The 22,975-nt window shown below is 37.8% G+C and overlaps 1 protein-coding gene across 5 annotated transcripts in view; it reads right to left on the reverse strand.

The window, feature by feature from the left end:
- Positions 1-18,556, reverse strand: part of RBBP8 (RB binding protein 8, endonuclease) — a 31,137-nt gene extending 12,581 nt beyond the window's left edge. The window contains exons 1-11 of one of the 5 annotated variants that reach the window (XM_072328504.1): positions 18,459-18,556; positions 17,933-18,044; positions 16,609-16,835; positions 12,144-12,186; positions 9,248-9,343; positions 7,982-8,094; positions 7,235-7,310; positions 3,886-4,055; positions 2,390-2,488; positions 1,223-1,320; positions 461-588 (exon numbers count right to left, since the gene is read on the reverse strand). In XM_072328504.1, coding sequence (XP_072184605.1) covers positions 461-588; positions 1,223-1,320; positions 2,390-2,488; positions 3,886-4,055; positions 7,235-7,310; positions 7,982-8,094; positions 9,248-9,343; positions 12,144-12,186; positions 16,609-16,720 — 935 coding nt within the window. In that variant the 5' untranslated portion in view covers positions 16,721-16,835; positions 17,933-18,044; positions 18,459-18,556. The other 4 variants (XM_072328508.1, XM_072328505.1, XM_072328506.1 and 1 more) reach the window with 4 other exon arrangements.
- Between the last annotated feature and the right edge of the window lie 4,419 nt (positions 18,557-22,975).

Here is a 22,975-nt window from a genome sequence, read left to right on the forward strand (position 1 = left end):
GAAAGGAATCTCTCCTACTCAAGGACTGTCTACATTTAAGCGCTATGAAATGGTAGAAAGAGAGAAGGGTTGAGAAAATAATCTATGTAGGCTCTTGAACAGATTTGATAACCATGACAACAGACTCTCAAAGCTTCTGCAAGAGAAAGGAAAGAGTAAAAATTTTGTTTTCAGTTTCTCATGGTTTTCTGCTCTGGAACTGCTCTGGTTTTCACTTGCAATCAATAAAACATACAAAAAATCACTCAGGAAAGGACTGTGTACATCGAAAGCTCACAAAGCACAACTCTGAAAGGGAAGTAAAAGTCCGCAGCTTTGCATTTTATCAGTTCCTTTTCTTCTAGTGGTGACTTACTTACATCAAAGAAAACTGTATAATATGAAAATAGTTTTATATCTGTGTCTGTACCTTTAAAGGAAGACACTGTTTAAAACATTATTTTAACAAGTGGAAACACACCCCAAACTGTTGTCTTCATTTCTTGATTCAGGAGCTGAATGCTTTCTTGAGTCTTCAGAATGTATGCCCTCTGGAGCCTGGTTCATCGCAGTACTAGCGTGGGGAGAACTCAGTACACTCTGAGACTCCTTGCAAATCACGAAGCAAAACAAAGAAAGGAAGTGTTAAAAGCTGTTAAAGTTTGTAAGCATGCTAGATTTAGACATAAATACTCCAAATCCCCATTCAAATATAACCATTCACTTTGAAAAGTAACAAATTAAAAGAAAGATTAACTTTTCACCAGCAGCTTTTAAAGAAATGTAATGGAAACTTAAAAATTCCTTCAGACACATACATATAAACACAGGCACTATTTCTACGTCAAGGAAAAAATATTATCATCTTCATTGTACTTACAAAGCAAAAACACTGGATACATCAAAAGTCTCAACATCAAGTAAGCATCCTTAGTGTGCTATGACTTGATTACTGCACAAGAAGATCCTAAGATTTACGCCACTACCTTTGTCAAACTTGAAATACACGTTCATAGCAAGAACCACAGCCCTCCAGTCTCCTCTGTGTGCAGACAAGTCAGCTCAGTTACCTTCCCTATTGCGATAGGAATGCTTTATTTATGTAAGAAAAAGTAAGCTAGAGTGAGCTTACTGGAACCCTAAATAAGTTCTGCAGAATTTTAATGCCTAATTGAAAAACATTGCTTTCCAAAACAACTGGCAAAATAGTTGATTATGTGAGAAATCTGTGAGTAATACTTACGGATTCATCCTGAACAGCAAGTCCAATTGTTTCTGCAACAACCGCAGCCAAGTTAAAAGATGGCTTTGTAACAGGATAACCTCCCATCCTCGGTTTATCTTTATGAATATAAAGAAATTCACTTACTAACTTACATATGTAAATATAGTATTTTAATCTACTTACACAAGGGATACAGACTCCGAACTAAAACAAAATAATAGCACAAACAGAAATCTAATTATTATGGAAATAGCTTGACCTGTATCAGATAGAATCACATGGAAGCACTGAGTAGAGCAGAGGGAAGAAAGCATTTCTGACGAGAATAAACTGCTGCACTATCACACAGACATATAATTCCTGTTGGTATAAAATTCCCAAAATTAAAATACAAATCTACGCAGAAGTTATATTTCAAACTCCCAGTTCAGGGCACGAGCAATCTGAGAACAACACACAGAACAGGAAAACTGAATATTTATAGAAAAATGATTGTGTTTGTTATTTCCTAGGTGACACTTCTACTATTCTTGTGTTTTTACTATGAACGCCAAGAAGCGAGTTTCCCTTGTTTCAGGGGCATGTTATTCCATTTATTAAACTGAGACAAAGTGGTAATACAGCGAGAAAATAAAAGAACTACAAATCACGACCCCAACTGCATGAGTAATTTCAACATTGACTTTCTCAATCATCTATAGTTAAATACTTCAGAGGAAAAGAATCAGGGACACAAAATTCCTGTCAAAGAACTGTTTATGGAGAAAGATTTAAAGACTCATAATCCATTCACAAGTACAAAGGGATAATTAATAGAAGCACTTATGTTACATAGTCACGTCAGAACAAGTGCAATGCTCAGAGTGTTTTATCTCGCGTTATAGTTGGAAACTCAGATATAACGCAATTAAACAAGTTTACCAAAACAATTCAGGAGTAAGAGCTGCACTGAGGTTCTTTTCACTTATTGACTTAAAGCCCTACTGCTATGCCACAAGACCACATTATCTACTAGCATTGCGGCAGGCAGTTCAGAAGCAGTTCTGTGATTAAGTGTTATTTCCTTTTCCTAGATCCTTTGTTTAAAGGGAAGGATCACAAACTGAACCACAGTTGTTTATAATTCCTCAGCTGTAATAAGACTTTCCTTGTTTAAAATAGAACTAAAGCCATTAATACACTTACTTGGTACAGGAGACAGTTGTGGATCACAGGTGTCTGCCACTAGTATCTCTTCTTCATGATGACTGCTTGCTTGTGTGGAATACAGTGGAATTTGAAACTCTAGGAAAAGTTGTATAAACATTATCATATGATGAAACTACATCTCCTGCTTTCACAGTTATGTACAGACAGAACCAATGTCCTAGTCCTAACAGCAGTTGAATATGAGCTTTGGTGTGTTAGTAGATCCATTCACCTAAACACACCTGATTGTTTTTAATATTTCATGTTAATTCAGTCTCTCGCATATATCCCTTGCTAGTCAGCCATAACATAACACTGACACAAAACTGTATCACTTTCTACACTGCATAAGCAGTAGGTATCTAATCAATATTTCATTTGCTAATAAAGCATTGAAAGTGTTAGAGTAAATTGTCAAAGAGAATAAATTTCTGCACCAGCTATGTTAATAAAAAACCAAAAAAAAACCCTGTGATTTGAATAATGGCCAATCTTCTGTGTGCCATGTAGCCCTGGACACCAATTGCTTTTCTTAATCATTAACCAAGACAGGCATTTACATAATTTCTTATATATCTATAACTTGCTTTAATCTGATAGCTCAAGATTTTTATTCAGAAAATTGAGAGAAGTCAGTATGTTTAGAAAAGATTAGCTGTTCACAACATCAAAATCAGATGCTTAAAATAAAGGGTGTGAATAACCAATCCACCCTGCTCCCCCACATTTATTCTGCTTTTAGCCTTGGAAAGCTTTTAGTCAAGACTTACATCTAGATCCAACCACACATGTTTTTAAAATAATAATTATTATTATTTCAGAAGATAAATTGATGCATTAAAAGCACCTGGATTGTTTATCAGATTTCCTGTGTATCATCAGAATACAAACCTCGAAAATATCTGTTATGGTCAAAATGCTTTAAAGCTATTTCTATGACATTACAGAAACAAGTCGGGAAATCAAATAAGCAAAGTACCTCCAGACTTCAGCACACACACACACAAAAAAGGAAAAAGCAAAGATTGTATTGGTGCTAGGAAAAAAAAAATATCATGTAGCTACTGGAATCAGATATTTATTGGTTTTAGAGAAATTACTTTGATTCAGAAGAATTGCAGAAAGTGGCAAAACATTTGTTTCACTCTCCACTAGGCGGTGATAAAGCTGTGCACAAAAGTCAAACTAACAGTTTTGGAGTTAAAGCAGATTTATGAGCGAGGAAACTGTTGCACTATTAGAAGGTTAAGATAAGCTTTGAGCTGTGATGTAACAGTTGCTGCCAAAGCCATTTTTCCACTCAACATATTCATATACATTCATGTATTATTGCATTAATAGGAAAAAACTACAAACCAAAAAACTGGCAGAGACTTTTTTGTTGTCATTTTTTTCTCAGTCTTTGCAATCAAACTGATGTTTTTCACTCTTTATCCCCTTAAAGTTCTGAAATGTAAAAAAAAACAAACCAAACCCAATCAACCATCTCTTACCATTGTTGCTCTTTGCCAGTTCCAAATCTGGGTGCGTATGCTCTGTATATCGGATATGCCTATTCTCTTTTTTCCTCCTCATGCGATTAACCATTGAAAAAGAAGAAGTAAGAACTGGAGAATCGGGAATGACACCTTCTTCTACATCCAGTGCTTGTTGCTTTTGCTCCCTGGAGACCAAATTAAGCGGTCAAATAAAACTTCAAGTTCACAAGATGCAAAGATTTAGTTTTAGGACAATCACACAGATTAAGAAAACAAGAATTCAGAAGATACAGACATCTCAATAACATCACTGCAAAATAAATACATATATACTGCTACAATCAAGCTTTTAAACAGAACAAATTCACAACTGCCCAATTGAACCCAAGAACAGCATTCAGCCCCAACTCTCCACATCTGAAATGAGCCTCGTACTACTGCACCACAGAAAGTATTTTCCTTGGGAGGGGAAAGAGGGGGGCAGAAAACATCAGCCAACAAAAACCAGCAAACAAGAATTGAGTCATTTCTGACTCATCCTCTGAAGGATATTATTGGGGCAGGTCTCTTCTCACTAGTGACAAGTGACAGGACGAGGGGAAATGGCCTCAAGTTGCGCCAGGGCAAGTTCAGGTTGGATATTAGGAAGAACTCCTTTACAGAAAGGGTAGTTAGGTACTGGAATAGGCTCCCCAGGGAGGTGGTTGAATCGCCATCCCTGGATGTGTTTAAGAGCTGTTTGGATGTGGTACTCAGGGATATGATTTAGCAGAGGTTTTTTTTTAGAGATGGGGTACTGGTTAGGCTGCGGTTGGACTTGATGATCTTCAAGGTCTTTTCCAACCTGGGTAATTCTATGATTCTATGATTTAAGGAAAAATACTCAATTGGATGGACTAACCTACTCTTCCTGCGTGAAATTCCATGCATACCCTGAGTATGCTCTCTTCAAACATAGGATGAAGCTTTCAAACAATTTCAAAGTGTAATGAACAGTGTGATACCAAAAGCAACCCCTTTACAGAGCATCTGAAGTTATATCTTAATTCACCTCACAGAGGCTTTCACAGAGTAGCAGAAAAAAGCAATGTAAATCGCTCATAACAGCCATGTAAACAATATGAAACATGAGTTAAGATTATTTTCTCTCACAGTAATCTCTAACAGTATATTTTAGAGTCAGTATACGAAAGTCTGCTTCACAAATAACTAGAACTTTCTTTCCAAAAACTCTTATATAGTTGTCATGGTTTTGCATAGGTTAACCCACGACAATAGTCATGACAAGAAAGCAAAAACAAAGCTAATTCCAATTCCTTTAAATTTAATTGTGTTTGTTTAGTACCTAATGAGTGCATTGCTCCCTGTAGTATGGTTGTGGTAGCAGAAAATGGAAGAGGCAGTGAAAGATAAACATAAGGAAAACTAACTCTGCCTGCTTGGTCATCTTTGGTAGCATTCTTCCTCATGACTCTCAGGAGAAATCATGGGCCAAAAGATAATGTCTCAACTATAAAGAGAAAAACGTAACGTCTTGATGTAGAGGAAGAAGAAGAAATAGGGATACATTTCTGTCTGCATTGAAATGAACCATGGTATCTTACATACAATAAGTTAATAATATGGTGGAAAAACTATTGGAAGCTGTCTAGCTTCAGAGAAGGAGAGTATTTTCAAAGCTTTCCTTTTTATCATGACCGTGAACATTTAACACCAAACACTGATTTGTCTATTTTCTTCTCTGACATCTCGATGAATACTATTGTGTGATACTTTAATTCCTCTTTTCTACCACATATACAGAGAAAATACTGTAACAAGAATGCTGTGCCATCCACTCACAATATCTTGAATCAAAACATACAGAAAAACAATGTATTCCCCTAGTTGCATCACAGATTTAAGTCAGCTGATGGAGTACTCGTTACATTTACTGGCACAGCCCTGTACGAACAATTGGCCTGCTATTAATATTTTTCCATATTTGAGCTCTGTGCAAGCCAAAACACAGTTCCTGAATGCCACCGCAAAAAAAAAAGCTTTTGCCAGAGACACCATACATTGTAAATATGCATTAAATCATCCCAGAACTGTGGAAACATTTATTTAAGATCTCAGAAAATGATTTTTGTAGAAATGCCCCTTACTCATCCCTTCCACAGATAATGAAATTCTAATTTCACAAAGATTCAGATAATACAGACCTTCCAAAAATTAACAGATTTCACTTTTATGAAGGATTCTTAGATTTTCTTCTGAAATACTAAGCCTCTGTAACAGAACACATAGGATTGCAAAAGCCTAATTTTCTGTCCTGCACTAAAAACAAACTGCTACTGTACACTGATCTGGTGGTGTCATACAGATCTTAATTGTTCAATTCTAAATTAAGCAACGGGATATCATTGTACTGAAATTAGCAAAGATGGTGACTATATTACAAACAGCAGGACCATACTCGTTAAATCACTCAATCCACTCAACTGCACTCACTTAGATAACCACTTACCATGCTGAACAAATTACTTAGTGTCACGTTGACCACTCTCAACTTTCTTACAGTGGCTACAGATTCTTATTACAAACTCAATTGAAAGACTAGGGATCTAGACAGAAAAACCTGAATGGATCTGTGTGGCGCCAATTCATTTTTATTAATACCTCTTCAAGCTACAATGGAGATTCATTCTCAAAATGAATTATACAGGAGAAAAAAGAGAAATTTGTTTCTACTAGGTCTTGAAAATGAATACTTCTAGTGTAGTGAATTAAGTTACTCTGAAAAGATGAAATGCACAAGAAGGGAGATAAACTGAAGAATACAAAAGGAATAGAACCACAGGCCTTTTGAAATGAACTCTGAGTTGTTTTACTCCTAAATCAAAGTTACTGTGAGATGAAGATAAAAAAATTATATACAGAAAAATCCTTACATATCAAGCCTACAGAATCCATCCCATTCCCAACGGCCCACACACATGACTTCTTCACAGACAGCAAAAACTGAGATAAATTTTGGATGATGTAGGACAACAGCTGTACAAGAAAGGAATGACTACCTCTGTCTTGCACAGTGTACCATATTGTTTAACTCCATCACATGAAACATTATTGGTATCCTACCAGACTGCAGGTTGACAGTTAATGTATAGCTCTTTTTAAAACCATTATCATTCAAAATGTACTGTTTTCTCATTAAAATTGTAAGGTTATCAGAAGTTTATTTCAAAAATTTACTAAAATATCCTGGAATAAATAATTATAAAAGGAATAAACTCACCTTTAAAAGACTTACAAGTCAGCATTTATATTGCCAGACACTACTATTAAGATTCAATATAAAACAGAAACTCTCAAAACTTACTCCAATTCCTTCTGCAGTTGCTGGAACTGTTCAGATATCTTTTTATTTTCATCCTGCAAGCTGTTTTTCTCATTCACTGCAATTAATGCAGAATAACAGAATCAATTCACACCTGGTATCATTGTGTTATATATGATTTTGTCAGGTCTTCTAAGGAAACTGAATCAATTCTTAATTCTTAATTCTTAATACCACGCATCCTCTATGCCTTACCAAAATGAATTTTCAAGTTAGTCATTAGAAGTGTTATAAAGGGATTGTTAGAAAAGACAAAGGTTTCACAGTTACTACTTTATCACATTAGCACCACACAATCATTAATTACTCTTGTCCGTGTGCATATGAGTGAGCCAGTGTTGTAAAGATGAATGATTTGCTCTCTCAGATCTATGAACAAAATTACCACAGGACACAAGCTTGACTCAGGCAACTTCAGAACTCGCTACTTTCTGATCACTAGTAACTTCTGAAGTCAAGGCTACTTTATGTTATATGTCACTATATGCTTTGACTCCAGGAACAAAAGCAGACACGCTTTAGCTCCACTACCTCATGTTGTGTGAAGGTGGCTCTGCTGACAAGCAGTTGCCACATGTTACATATTTTCAGAATGCAGAATCTCCTGACAGAACTTCTTGAACTTATAAAAACGCACCATAGAGCCATTCGATGAAATCATAGGAATTCATGAAGGACAAGTTTATAAAACACACTGCTTTTGTCTACAGACTTGTGGATAAAACTTACTAAGCTCGGTGATGAGTTTAAGATTCTGCTGTCGGATGTTCTCAAACTCCAACTGTTTCTTTCTCATATGTTCTTCAGTTACAGCACAACGATCACATAATCCCGCTCTTAACCTTCAGTAAAATTAAGAGAATAAAGCTTCATCAAAATAATGCCATACATAAAGCAGCTATCCATACTTAACTGGCAGTTTGAACATTAAAACTACCAAACCAGTAAAACAAAAAGGACAAATATGCATCTCGGCTGGTAACAAATATCAAACAAACATGAAAACTTTTAACTTGACACCAAATATTTAGAAGTGGAACCAAAATGCCGTGTGAGGTATTGCCTCCATGTTCTCTAATGGTCTAGATTAGTTGTTTAAAGCTCATTTATGATCAGAAAAAAAACACAATTATCAACACGCTTTATCTGACACATTCATTTATGCTGTGAAATGTGTGTTCGCTTTACAGATAATAACTAAAGGTATCTTATTTCTGGTACATAACAACAATCTAAGCAAAGACAGATTATTTTGATTGCTAAATAAGATACCAGTTGGCTAAGAGTTCTGCTTTGCTGCTGTTAGCAGATGGGGAAAAAAAGTTATATTTCCAATTCTGCAGTTTAATATTGGAAGTAAAAGCCATCTTGATTTGTAAGTATTTTAATATTGTGGAATAACAGAAAAAGTAAAATACTGGAGATGCCCCTTCATTTAAAGGATGAAAAAAGCACTGTAATCTCAAATCTACTGGTTTTGGTTTGCTGTAACAGACCATTGCTGAAGCAACAGAAGTGGAAAAGTGAATGGCAAAACAGGTCAGAAGGTGATCAGAGTGGCTTAATCAGAGTAGCAAGAGACAGAACAACTGATTAAATTCACACAGAACAGACCTGCAAAACTGAAAGATTTCTTAATGAATCGTTTCAAAATACATTACAGAGCTCACCCTAGGGTTTTGTATTTCTATTATTCTATGACTGACACTAAATTTAACCCTACAAATATAGATTAAAAACAACGTGTCTGTCTGCATCCCAGGCTAACCAATTAAACTTCAATTTGCCTTTACTGAGCTAAGCATGCTAAGAATGTAGAAAATAACGATTTGATTCACTCAGTAAAATTTAAATTCTATGCTTCTTTAAAACACACTGTCTGGTCTGTATTAGAAAAGGACTGACTAACAAACAAGCAAGACTACAAAATATACAGACCTACTCTGAAAGAACACCACAAATCCCCAAACTAAAACAAAAAACACACTAGTTCACCTGTCTTCTAGAACCTTGATTGTGTCATGAAGTGCCTTTTGCTGCTCTCTGAGCTGTTGGTTCTTGGTGTAAAACTCTTCAAGCCTCTCCGCATCCCTAAAATCAAAAGAAAATAGAAAAGTTATTTCCAACTTTAAGTTACAGCTTTTATCTTTTCAGTAGATAATTATCTCTGGTATATTTCTTTTGTATTATTGGATAAGGCAATAGATGCCCAGTAAAAAGAAACTAAGCTGAAGATAAACAAATGGTAACTTAGAAATGCCTGAATTAGAAAAGGAGTCAGCTAGTTTCTACTCCTGTCACTGCAACTGAACTACTGTTGCTATGCCTGTCTTTTGCACAAGACAAAATTCAATTAACAACAGTCAAGACACAAAATCTAATAGCACTCAACTAATAATGTCATCGAATGTAAGCTTGAGCACTTCCTACATCAGTGTCTTGCTGAGGAGCTAACTGGGAACTTTCATAGTCTGCTTATTTTGCACTTACTTGTAGCACAGCAAGCCACATTAGGTTTGTAAATCTTAAAATCTGTTAAAGGTTGACCTCATGCAGCAATTCCCAGTCTGTAGAACATGGATTTCCAGAACACGAACGGGAAGTGAACTCTTCCCAAACACTTCAGAAATGGAAGTAACTTGGGAAAGAAAAAATTCTCTACAGAACAGGACTGCTAAAATAATAACAAACATTTCTTCCTCAAAAGAACTAAGGAAAACCATTAGCATGAAATTCCCAGCTTTAGCTCCGTTTGACCTTGATTATCCAACCACAGCATCTCCAGGATTCAAACAAAGCATGAGCAACTGGCGTAATTATTCTACAAGCCAACACAGCTTTCAGGAGAAGTGAAGCGGGTGAATCTATGCAACATGACAATATCTAACTTCTGAGAACTCACTCCTAGCTCTTGTTTTTAACACTGAATCTTCTGCATATTCCAAGAAAGCAGATGTTTGTTCTCAGCACCCCAAGATGAACTTTTAAGAAAGCCAAGAAAAGAGCTGAGACAAAAAGACAATAACAAACACAACTGGTAAAGAAAATACATTTACCGACTTGTTTATACAATTCTTTAACAGAAACACTTTCAAATCAGCACTTCCTTTAAGATACATTAATCAAATATTAGCATACTGGTTACATGATTACTATAGAAATACAAGAAATTAACCATCACGGGTCATAAAGTGAATGGGACAGCAGGAGCCTCTAAAGCATACAAGACATATTTTATTCAATCTGAAACTTTTAAAGGAACTCTTATTTACTTCTGCACTACCATCCAGACTATACTGTCCTTTACAACTGCTTAAGCAACATAAAATGGTTAAATGGTAACAGTATGATGGACTCCCGGACTTGTACTTTGATATAGAGAAGGCAAAGGTCTCTTACTTCAGTTCATTAACCAAGTACAGCTGAGCCATGGAAAATGAAACACCTGCAGAAAGCAATCTATTTTTCTGATGCCTGTGACAAGAAGTATCTGATATTTTTTAGTTTGTGAAACTTACAGAAGTCTCAACATATGCAATTTTAAAATCTTTTCCCAAGCTACTTTGAAGTCATGCCTTACTCTACGTCATTATCTGTAAAAATACCTAGTAATAACTAACAATCCACCTCTTCCACTTAAATCCTACAAGATGTCACAGTAAGATATTAAAATGACAGGAGGAACAAGGCTTTTTATTTTTCATTCCAGTCCAGTTGATAAACTTAACAGACAGTTTTGGCTATGAGGCACTCTTCATAATGAACAGTCCCTGACCTAGCATTTACGAGTCACCAGACCCAACGTTGAGGTGGGATACAATATAAGGCACTCATTGTCAGACGATTACAAAGTCTGAAACTTTAAACCGCAGGTATTCAGATGCATCAAGGAGAACAAGATCTCCTACATAAGAGAATTGTATCTACAGTGCGGTAATCGGATTCCAACAAACAATAATTAAAAGCATTCGATGCATGTTCAGTCACATCACTGATAACAGTCAGCATCTTGAAAAGTAGTTGATTAAGATTTAAGATGCGGAAGCAACTGCTGATATACTAGATTGAGTTAACAATAACAGTAAGAGACTAGAAATGAAACTACAACTTTGTGAACTGCACATAATAACAAGATATTAAACTTTTCTCCACCCTAGGAAAGTACATACAGCCTGTAAGTATAAAGCATGATAGCAAAGACATCCTAACTGAAAGGAATCTAATAACTGCAATAGCTCATCCATACGTAGTAGCATAAATATATCTACTGTGATACTGTACAAAAGTTGACCAACCTGATCCGGAGGAGCGGTTGCACATGTGGAGGCACTGGGAGCTAGCAACATGAGTATTCTTGGGAATTAAGCCCTGCTGTGGGGTTGGGGTATTGCTATGTAAATGCACGGGGTGCCTCATGGTACTGGAATAAGATGAATGCTGTTCTGGGAGTGATTTGTTAACCCTTCCTACTAAGATCCTGTCCTGCACTGTTCCTTCAGCTGCCACTGCTATCTCCTAGAAGCTTCTATGTAGCACGTATAAGCCCACTCACCATTCAAACATCACAGATTTTTGTCTAGCTATCTACTTGTCATAGGTACCATGACACTACTGAAAGTTATCTAAGGAAGGGAAAAAACACAGGCATAACACAACCAAAGCCAATTTCTTCCAAAAGATAAATGAGAAGAAGCATGGCCAGTTTTCCTGAAAGTTAGACAGATATAATTATAGAAGAAAAGTAGTAATAGCAGACAATGAAGTGAATAAACAAATATGGAAAAGGTAGTATTATTTCAGAACACAATTCCACCACATGACAGGAATAGCAGGTCATTAACTGTACTTAGACCCTCCTTTAATTAGTTGGATCATCAGTATGACTACTTACAAGCATCTTTCCTTTTTCAGCTTGGATATTTTCAGTTGTAAGCCTGAAAGGTGAAAAGAAAATACACATTATACAACACTCTCAGAGAATAAAGTCTTGTTTTGCCAATGACGTATGTACAAGAGAGAAAACAGTAACTAATTTCAAGAGAAAAGAGTCAGTTCTTGGGTACGTTCTGCAATATCCTGGAAACAAATAAAGCTATTACAATCTCCAGGAAACAGGGACATCTTAAACACTCAGATTTGCACTTAACAGCACCCTTTTGGAAAAAGAAGGGGAAAAACAACCAAGACAACAAACCACAAAACCACATACATATGTATACCAACTACCGTCAATGTTTTTTCATATGCATACATAATACAAAATACATTCTGTGCATATATAACTGCATGATACCACTCTTGAAATCTAGCACACAATCAGTGAATCAAAGAATCTACTACAATAGATAAACATAAGGGAAGCTTACTGAAAATATGTCTCAGAGCTTTGAGATACAAAAGGGCAGTGCACATTATTGGAGGTACTGCCCAGCTTAAGCAAGATACAGTGACGTTTGTGATACTATCCACATGCAAGCTGGCTATTCCCATTTTGAATAAATAACTGTTAGCAATAAGACCCAAGCTATTTAACATTTTCTTAGCTATATATGCCATAGTAAATTTAGTAAACCATCAGAAAGCTATGAACAATTTGACTCTGAATACCAGGTTTCCTGTGAACTTTCTTGCAAAAGCACCAGTCCTTTTGGAAGACATTACGGTACCAGAATACTTCTAGAACTTCTGGCAATTTTACATTTAATATTGAGAAACATGGCAAGATTTCTTTTATCTGTAGGTGTCCAACACCTGTGAGATGTTAGGTTCTGTCATGCATATCAGCACAGAAAGGGTTGGTTTTTTTTGCCATTCATTAAGTCAATTAGGCATCTGCAATTAGAACTCCTATAAAGGGTGCTTTAATGCTGCTCCACACCCATCGGAAGGAATGAAGCTGCACAACAATGCATCTCCTGTATGAACAGGTAGTTCGTTCAGCAAGTATTCAGGATTGTAACACTGGCAATCTGAGCCACAAATTGAAGAGGCAGCACTCAAAAGACTTAGTACTGTGCTGCAGGTAACATAATCTCACCTCTCACCTGAATGCAGGAGGAACTAAACTAGCTCCTTAGAGGTTGTGTCTTTTCTTAATTCAAATGACTGCAATGAGAAGGCAGGAAACCAGCTTGTTACATTTCTCCGAGTGCACTGACTTAATACATTAGTTGTAATCTCTTACTTTTGCTCTTCCAGAGCTTTGGAAACTCTAACCAAGCTAACTTAGCTTTCCTTCATCTGTTAAGCAACACGAACAAACTCTCACATTTCCTTTTTTAACCATCTACTAAGCATATAAACATGTTCAACTATGCTATCTATGTTCCAAACTCAATTTTCTCTTACACCATACTTCTATGAAACAGACAAGCTACGAACTACAGTAAGGTCATGTTACCTACAGCTCATTAGCGCTTTAGCAAATGACTCTGTTTCCATTAAGAATGAGACTTTCTTTAAACTGTCATTAAGAGGATTAAATACACAACACTGTCTTTTTAAAAAAAAAAAAATCACAAGTTGATTAAATTCTGTACCTGTACGGTTTGAATTAATGGACATGAAAAATACTGCTCAGGAAAATTCTCAAATGCAATAATTCTATCTTCTTAAAATTGACAATGCTGCAGAATCTGACTTCTAGGAATGGGTCAGACAAGCTTATGTCAGCAGCAGTGAGATGAAAAATCCTACCTTAAGGGTATAGGAATTGACTGGATGATCTTCCATGTTCCCTTCTGGCTCTGTTTTCTAGGATTATTTACATTTGAAGAGCCTTTAGCCATTTCCTTACTGATGGCAATCAATGAGATTGCTTTCCTCACAGCTTTTCCTGCTTCAAGGACTGCAGTTTTTCCCCCCATTCCTCCATTATCAGTTTCAGATAAGGAAAAACTGAAAAGATTTAAGCTATACCTTGCACACATAACTCATTCTTCACATTTCTATGTGAAAATACAAAGCTTTACGCTAAAAAGAACAATATCTGAATTCACCCACAGGAACCATACTGACAAAAAAAAATGTGCAGAAAGCATCCAGATGATTATTTTGAGCTAGATTTAAGTGTTAAACACCTGCAAAACTTAGTCACCTTATAACACAGCATTATCACACTGCTTTCTAATTTGTATGAGATATGCAAGTGTTTCACACATTCCATAGGTAAAAATAAAAGCAAGCATAGCTTTAATAACCATTATTCCAAGTTGCTGAGCATGCTTGAAGTCCATGGAAAGTCAATGAAGCCTGACCATGCCAGATATGTTCAGAAACTGGATTGTAGGAGAGCTATTGTTGGCCACGATGATTTGGAAAGGAAATGCTAAATATTTTGACTGGAGATCCAAAGTTTCAAATTAATTTATTTATGTATTTAAATAAATAATAATAATAATAAAAAAAAACACTTTCTAATGAAAAAGTTCCAAGACAAGGTCAGTTAAGCTAGCATGGCAGAAAAGAGAAACATATACTCTTCGCAATGCAACAACAGAAAAATTCAGAGCAACCCACTCAAGAATGTGTGAGTTTGAAGTATTCTATTTATACATTGATAAATATCCACTGTATAATATACCTGATCACTTTGAGCTTTTATGTAAAAAAAATCCTGCATTCCATGGATTTGTAATAAGTAGGAACTACACCCCAATTGTACCCTGTGGACTGTATTGACACCACACTTCTCCAACTACTAACTTTCACTTAATCCAACATCCACCATCTTTAAAATACATTTTTGCTGACATTCAGATTGGAAACTCATGAGTCAATTTTAATTCTTATTTATAGACTTCAGAAACAAGCGAAGTCCAGGCAAGCCTGTGTTTGATGTTTCTAAAATATCTTCCAGTAACATTTTCTATAAGAGGATCCCCACCTTTAGAAAAAATTAACTCTCCTTAAGGCATGTCTTTGATGTTATCACGGAAGACCTAATTTTACCTAACACGGTGCGGGACACACTGACAAAGGGCTAGGCATGAAAAAAGTCTGCCTAGTGGCAAAATTATCTGGCCCCACCCAACATACATTCTAAAGAACATCTTTATATGCATAAAGAAAACCAAAATGCTAAATCACGTGCTGCACATCCCAAGAAATTAGAGAAGGGGTCACTTAATATCACCCTCCACATTAGAGCTTTCTGGTTTTCAAGTTTTTGTTGTTCAGACATGCCATAGATTGCCAGATCCCATTCTGTCAGTAATTCTGCTTTTATCTGTAGCTTACATCACACCCACTCTGAAAAGACTTTTTTTTTTAAAGTAAAATCTCAATAATGTAGTAATAATTTTTTTTCTGTGATTCAGGAGACAGTATAAAATTATATTTAATATGGCCATTTTTTAATGGAACAAAAAGTTACTAACTGGCATCTCTCTCCTTTAGGTTACCAAGTTGCTGGATTTCTTTTTCTCTGCAATTACTAACAGAAAGCGTGAAGGATCAGCATTACACATCATTGCATTCTTAGGTATGGAACATCTCAACATTACAGACCAATCCTCACAGTTTTTAAAGTTCACAAGAGATGATTTAACTGCACCAAAATGGTCAGACCTACATCAGGTTTGAGGCTTGAGAACATGACCAAGGCTACTGGAATGGTCCGACTATGAAGATCCACTTGTACAGCAAGATCCACTTGTAAAGCTCCTAACTCACAAAATACTCAACTGCTATTATTCCAGCCTAATGAAAACACTATTATATGCATAGCAATACTGTTGTTGAATATGCAAAATACTGTCTTAATTCCATTCATAAAAATAGATTGCGTGACTTCAGATAACCAGATACAATTTCCAACAGAGTATTCTTAGCAAACCTTGTTAGGAATACTACTTGAGAAACAATATTACAATTATAAATATACAGTGTGATAATTCATCTTTGACTGTTGCCACTTTCCCACACCACTGAAGAATGGAAAGGCACAAACAGTCAAACCATACTAAAAATTAGTATCACACTGGTCACTAAATATATAAGATATATATATAAGAACAAGCAACATTTTTATAAATAACACCAAGAAATTGCAGGACCCTGAAAATTTAGGGAATACTTTTACTTCACTAATTGTAATTTGAAGTTGAATTTGGAATAAGTTACACTGTAACTCACCTAAACTACCAAATCATTTCTAGCTGTTGGCACTTCAAATGTGATTCTTTTAAATCAGGCTTAGACAGACAGTCCGCAGTGAGTGTTTGTACCCACTTGCATAACACATGACATTAAGGATGCATTAAAGTTCCACACACATGGAGCAGTACTCTGGTTCACATCTCCCTATCTCTCTAGTGGTACCAGATAAAGACCTCTTTCACAGGAAGCCGCTTTACCTTGCACTTCTTTATCGTGACATTCTTTCAGTTTGGACCACAGTTCCTTGAAGAAATCTCCAGCAGGTTCTGCAGAACTGGGGCTCCCACAAGTTCCCCCAGATGCATTCATCTTGGTTTTCTTCTGCTCTTGACTTACTTTAACTTGTTTGCAGAACTGGCGCGCTCTCGCACTTTAAGTTTTAAACAGCATAGTTATGAAGCTGTTTCTGAAGACAGGTGTATGCCTGTAATGACAGATCGACAACACTTATGTTTGCATTTATCAGAGCATAACATGCAGCCATGGATGAAAGACAAAGCTCACACATATTCTTGTCAAGCTGCACCTATTCACTGACAGTCACACTATAAGTATAGAAGATGCAAATACTGTGCTGCAACTAATTATAAAATTATCCCTTCTACCCCACTCCCCTTAAATAGTTAGCATATTAAAAATAGATTAAGATGTCTGCTTGTTTTTATTCCTCCTCTGCATAAAACTACAGCTGTTTTCTAAAAGTAATCCAAGCTTCCAAAGTTTTGCTGTTAGTAAAACTGTTTGTCAGGAGTTTTATCAGACATACATTTGTGCACATGCATTCTTTACATACAGAGGATTCAAATGACACTCTTCTGCAAAAAGAAGCCTGGATCTTCTTGAAAGCTTCCTGATTGATTCTACAATGAAAGTAATTCCTGTGCCATGATGTGAAGGAATTAGATCAACCTCAGAAGTCACGAATCCCCCAAACAACCAGTAGTTCAGGATAACTATCAGCCTGCTCTGCCTTAAAAAAACAGATTGCCCCATACAGACAGAACAACTTCACTTGTCATTCTTTTTCCTTAGTGGTGATGATTCCCTACAGAGAAAGCATGGTACACAGATCTAATCAGTGCACTGGGTGTCCAATATAGACACATTCATGTAATCGCTCTCCTTCAGTTCCCCTTGAACGTGTCTACTGGTTTAATTGATCACCATGACAAGCTGGTGGTCAATGACCTAGCCTAGGAGCTGGAGGCCTTGGATCTCATTTCCTTTCTCAAACCTCCGTGTATAAGGTTAAGTGAGTTGCTTTCATTTCAGTTTGCACATCTTTAACATGGAATAAAAATAATGTTATAAATGGAACGTAGCAGTACTTGAGCCATATGTTTTCTACAGTGTACCGACACTGAGAAGCAGTAACAGCAGCTGACAGACATTCAGCAATCATTAGGCTTGACAGATTAGCTTTAACATGCCACATCTCTTAAAAAAAACTCAGTGGCCTGTTTCAGTGCCTGATTTCAAACCGGCTCACACTCTTACACTGAGAACAGCAGATAAGATTACCTTTACAAGTCAGCAATGCCTACAGCTCTTCAGCTCAAGTCGGACGGCACTCTGCTCACATCTTCGTGGCTGAAACACTCCGCTTTGCTCGCTGCCATCACACAATGCCTCCCTACGGAACCGATGGCCTAGTGACATTGGGAATGGCTCGTACGCTCTTATTTCCCTACCTCCAACCGCAGATACTTCAGTAAACATCCTTCTTTCCCTCAAAAACGTCCGGGCCGCGCTCCCCTCCTCCCGCTGCCCCTCATAGGTACCGGACAAGCGGCCCCTCTCCCGGAGCTCTTCCTCACCCCCTAACCCAGCAGTACGGCTTCAGCGCTGCGCCCTCACCCCACAAGCGGAGCTCGCCGCGCCTCCCGGCCATGACAAACGCCTGACAACCGGCCAGCGTGGTCACTCAGCGGGGCCGAGCCACGACGACGGGGAGAAGGGGGGGAGGGAGGGACTCCCCAGTGCCGGCCGCGCCGCAGCGCAGCGCCCGGTAGCTGAGGGCGGTGAGGAGCGGGGCGCGCGCCGTTACCTGGTTGGCTCCCGGCGGCTCGGCAGCAAACGGCGGGAAAAGCGAAAGCTGGGAGCGAGCGCCTTGCCCTGCCTTTGGGGAGGGGCCAGAGCCAGATCTCGCGATGGTTTCCAGCTGCTCTCGCGAGAGCGAAGCTGTGAGGGGCTGGCTGGTCTATGTGATGGGCTGTGTGTCACTTGGCAATAAAATCGCCCTCTTCCTGATGCGCTGAGTGCTTTAACCACGAATCTTTCTGTTTATAGGAAGCACTCCAGAAAATAATGTCATCAATTTTATTTCCCAATAAAAGCAGCTTGCTTTCATATTGGCTCACGCTGAATGAACTTCACAGCAATATAATTCTGTTGACTTCTACAGTGCTATCCTTATCTGTGTATCAGTAAGCGATAACGGATGAAGACCAGCCGTTGAACTTTACATTTATCTCCCTTCCAGATTTATTTGATTTTATGTATTTCATAATCACGTATTTGATCATGAATTACTGCGCAGATCCCTGGCTCATTAAACGTACTAGAAAACTACTGAAGAGCCATATATTGCACATCTACGTATAATGAATATCTTAAGCTGGCTAAGTCTGACTAGAACTCATCTCATTCATCTCCTAAGAACAAACACCATGCCTAGACAATAAAACTGGAGAAAAGACTTCACTGTTCAGCTTGAACAGGGGTAAAACTTTTTGTAGTGTCTTGGCTCGAGTTCAGATTTCGAAATAATATGGCACAGTAAACGAAAAGACAGAATACTTATCCATAAGCAACTCTGATGGAGGGAACCTGATTTCTTGTATCAAGAATGGTGTGGTGAGCAGGACTAAGGAAGTCATCCTGCCCCTGTACTCGGCCTTGGTGAGGCCTCACCTCGAGTACTGTGTCCAGTTTTGGGCACCTCAGCACAGGAAGGACATGGAGGTGCTGGAGCAGGTCCAGAGAAGGGCAACAAGGCTCGTTAAGGGCTTGGAGAATCAGCCCTACGAGGAGAGGCTAAGGAAGCTGGGGCTGTTTAGTCTGGGAAAAGGAGGCTGAGGGGAGGCCTTATTGCCGTCTTCCAGTACCTGAAAGGTTCTTACAGCGAGAGTGGGGCAGGTCTCTTCTCACTAGTGACAAGTGACAGGACAAGGGGAAATGGCCTCAAGTTGCACCAGGGCAAGTTTAGGTTGGATATTAGGAAGAACTTCTTTACAGAAAGGGTGGTTAGGTACTGGAATGGGCTGGAAAGAGCCGTTTGGATGTGGTGCTCAGGGATATGATTTAGCAGAGAGTTTTTAGAGATGGGGTACTGGTTAGGCTGCGGTTGGACTTGATCTTCAAGGTCTTTTCCAACCTGGGTAATTCTATGATTTCATCCCAGCAAATCAACTAATGATGGAAATTCTGTTCTAAGAGAACTGCAACGTTGTAGCACAGATAAAATAACAATTAAGAAAAGCTGTTATGACCCCTCCTTTTTTTTTTCTTTTCTGATGAGGCTGCATCAATGTCTCTAAGCATCCAGATAACACTGTGTTCAGATAGGAACTAGCCCACTGCATATGCATACAAAATAGGGTTAAAAGAGATTAGCAGATAACTTACATTTTTCTGTTTCTATAGATTTAGATGCAAAGATTAAAACCAGCTTTGAATTGTAACGGGGAACTCTGATTTAGGTATTTAATTGTTTTGAATACAACAATAAATATATCGCTCTTTTCCTGTATGTATACATATATATACACACTGGTGAAGTCCTTATTTATTTACATAAGATTTAGCAGATTGCACATACGCATCCATGGCCAGTGTGTTCCCAACCTCCCTGAGTTGCAGATCTGCATAGAGGGATATGTTGCTTAACATCTAGGCATGTTCATTTCATGAACTTTATGTTGCATTTGCCAATGAAGACATCAAAGGAGCCCAGCTTTGTATGCAGTGAATAGGAGCTTGTGGCAGTTCAACTGTTACCTGAACCCCCTAAACAGGGTTTGACTAGAAGTGCAGGAAGTGGCGGTCCGCTGAGTGGTATGATTTCTTACATCTGGGAATGCATGCAGTGCATACCATTGCTCTGTCTGGCACTGGCGTTATTTGCTTTTTCTGCCACTCCATCACCCCCCACTAGTTGAATGTGATTCCTCTCAAGCTGCTTGCGTAGCCACTTCTGAAATGGAGCCAAGATCAAATTCCCTGATGCCAGTAACAATGTTCACTTTAACGGACTCTCTTCTTTGAAGTGCTTTCACTGCTCATCTGCAGTCAGAAGCAGCCTGAATTTGTTCAGCTGAAACTCTCAGGTACTTTAGAGAGTCTTGATGGTGAAAAAAACCATTCCAGGACCTGAGGGATTCTGTTTCAGGACCACAGTGCAGTGTTCATAGCCCTCAGACTCTAAGGAGAGCACCTGTTTGAGTGAGCTGCGTGCAGAAATGTTTTGCTCTAACTGATATTTCTCAGGTTGTCATGAGTAGTCTTTAATAGTTTTGCATATATATTTCAGCCCTGGAAAGCTATTTCAGCTCGGAAGGCTGAAATAAAAATGTACAGGTCTGTGTACAAAATCGTGCCATCTACCTTCTGCTGTAGTGAATGACAAGAATACAGGACAGGAAAATAACATAATGGGAAACTTTTTACTTACCTTTAGGGGGAAAAAATATCTGAACAACATCCCCTGCCTTCCATGCCCCTCTTTCTCCGCCCGCCCCCTCCCCCCTTTCCCACACACACACACACATACCTAAAGAAAGAATTAAAAAGAAAAGAAGCAGCTAAGAAAACCCAAATAAAGCAGAACACAAATTGCAGAGAGAGAAGATGGCAAGCAGTATTTTGTAAAGCTGATTTATTTGGTCTGAATTTTAAGAAAGGTACTGTGTTGCTTTAGAAATCAAAACTCTCTTGTAGCATTTTATAGGTTCTACAGAGAGTCTCTGCTCAAACCATGCAGTTCAGCCAGTTCCATTTTTTTTTTTTTTTCCTTTGGAAAGCAGAATTAGCAAAATTTCTTTCTGTATTTAATTGACAATGATGATAAAATTTAAACTTTTTTTTAATTATTATTATTATGTTATTATTGTTTTTATGTTTTGTGGGGGTGTAAAACTTTAGGGAATCTCTGTGTCCTTTGCGTTCCTTCCTATTGAAAGAATAATTTTAACACAGAGATACAATGTGACTAATGAGAAGATCATTTAATCTGCTATTCATTGGGTTTTTTAGCTGCTTGGGAGATTTTTTAGATTGGTATTTTACAGAAGGATAATAATGTTCATTTTTAATCAACCTGGAAATAGCAGGCAATAAATACCTCCATAACTGAAGCTTCCTGTTGTGTGACTACTATAAGTTCTTCCTTAATCCCGTACAGATCTTTTTGTATCTAGCAGCTTGTGTCCACTGGGAACACTGATTTATTTACATTTTTAACATCATGAGAAAGACCTCATAATAATTTCACTTAAAGATAGACTAAATTATGATTCTCAGGGAGCCAGAAGTAACTATGGAAGGGTTTTCAAAAATGCAGTTACATGGACGGTGAGAACATTCACATTTACTGAAGGTAAAGAGTTATTTTGTCCTAACAGGCATGACAAAACCTGTCTTCATTCCTTTCTGTTCAGCTCAGCAAGTAGTTCTGTGCTCCAGTAGTTAATCAGTTACCAGATTCCACAGCTTTTGTTTTCACACCGTTTAATTTTTCTTATTTGACACCGTACTTGTGAATGGATTCACTTGCTGATACAGGTACAACCTTCAGGTGTGCCTGCTCTTTATGCCTAGGACTGCTTTTTGTTGCTGTTGCCACCACCGTTACCCGGTATGTTCTAAACAGGAAAACTTCAGGTAAGTATGTAGAAAGGAAGCGGTAAGAATGACAAGCACATTTCCTATTTTACCAGGAAGCCGATTCTGAACAAGTAAATCTAGTTTTAATTAACTCACCTCGTAAAACTGAATAGTTAAATAAAAACAGTAATCCAACAAGAACTAGTAATAGCACATCTTGCTGTAGTTGCACTACACCTCTTCACAGCAAGAAGAGTTAGCTTATATATGCTGTATGAAAGAGGAGACCAAGAGGTAACACTCGAACAACACACTCAGTGTACTAAGTCATTGGCGGTGAAGTTTCTCTCTCAGTCCATGCATGGCTCCTTAAACTGTCTCCAGTAAATACTCCTGCAGACAGATGTTGAGCTGAGCACAAGAAGGGTCAAAAAGCTGCTCTCCCCAAAATCCTGTCACCAAGCACCACAGAGGCTGGCAGTACCCAGACACCTTAAGGAGATCATATATGTAAGGAGCCATTTTAAGCATCAGATATATATATATATTTTCTTAAGGTTATCTTAAATTAATGTTAAATAAAGGCTTTCAAAACTCACCCTTCTCTTTGAATTGTGCAAAGTTCTGCTCCTGATCGGGGTGATAAATGTTTACTATTGACTTCCCCTCCAGCTATAAACCTCAAGCGTAAGTAAGATGAGGAAGCCACCGTGGACCACACTAGAGAGTGCCGAGAGGAGA

The sequence above is a fragment of the Excalfactoria chinensis genome, chromosome 2, assembly GCF_039878825.1.
Source record: "Excalfactoria chinensis isolate bCotChi1 chromosome 2, bCotChi1.hap2, whole genome shotgun sequence".
Classification (NCBI taxonomy): domain Eukaryota; kingdom Metazoa; phylum Chordata; class Aves; order Galliformes; family Phasianidae; genus Excalfactoria; species Excalfactoria chinensis.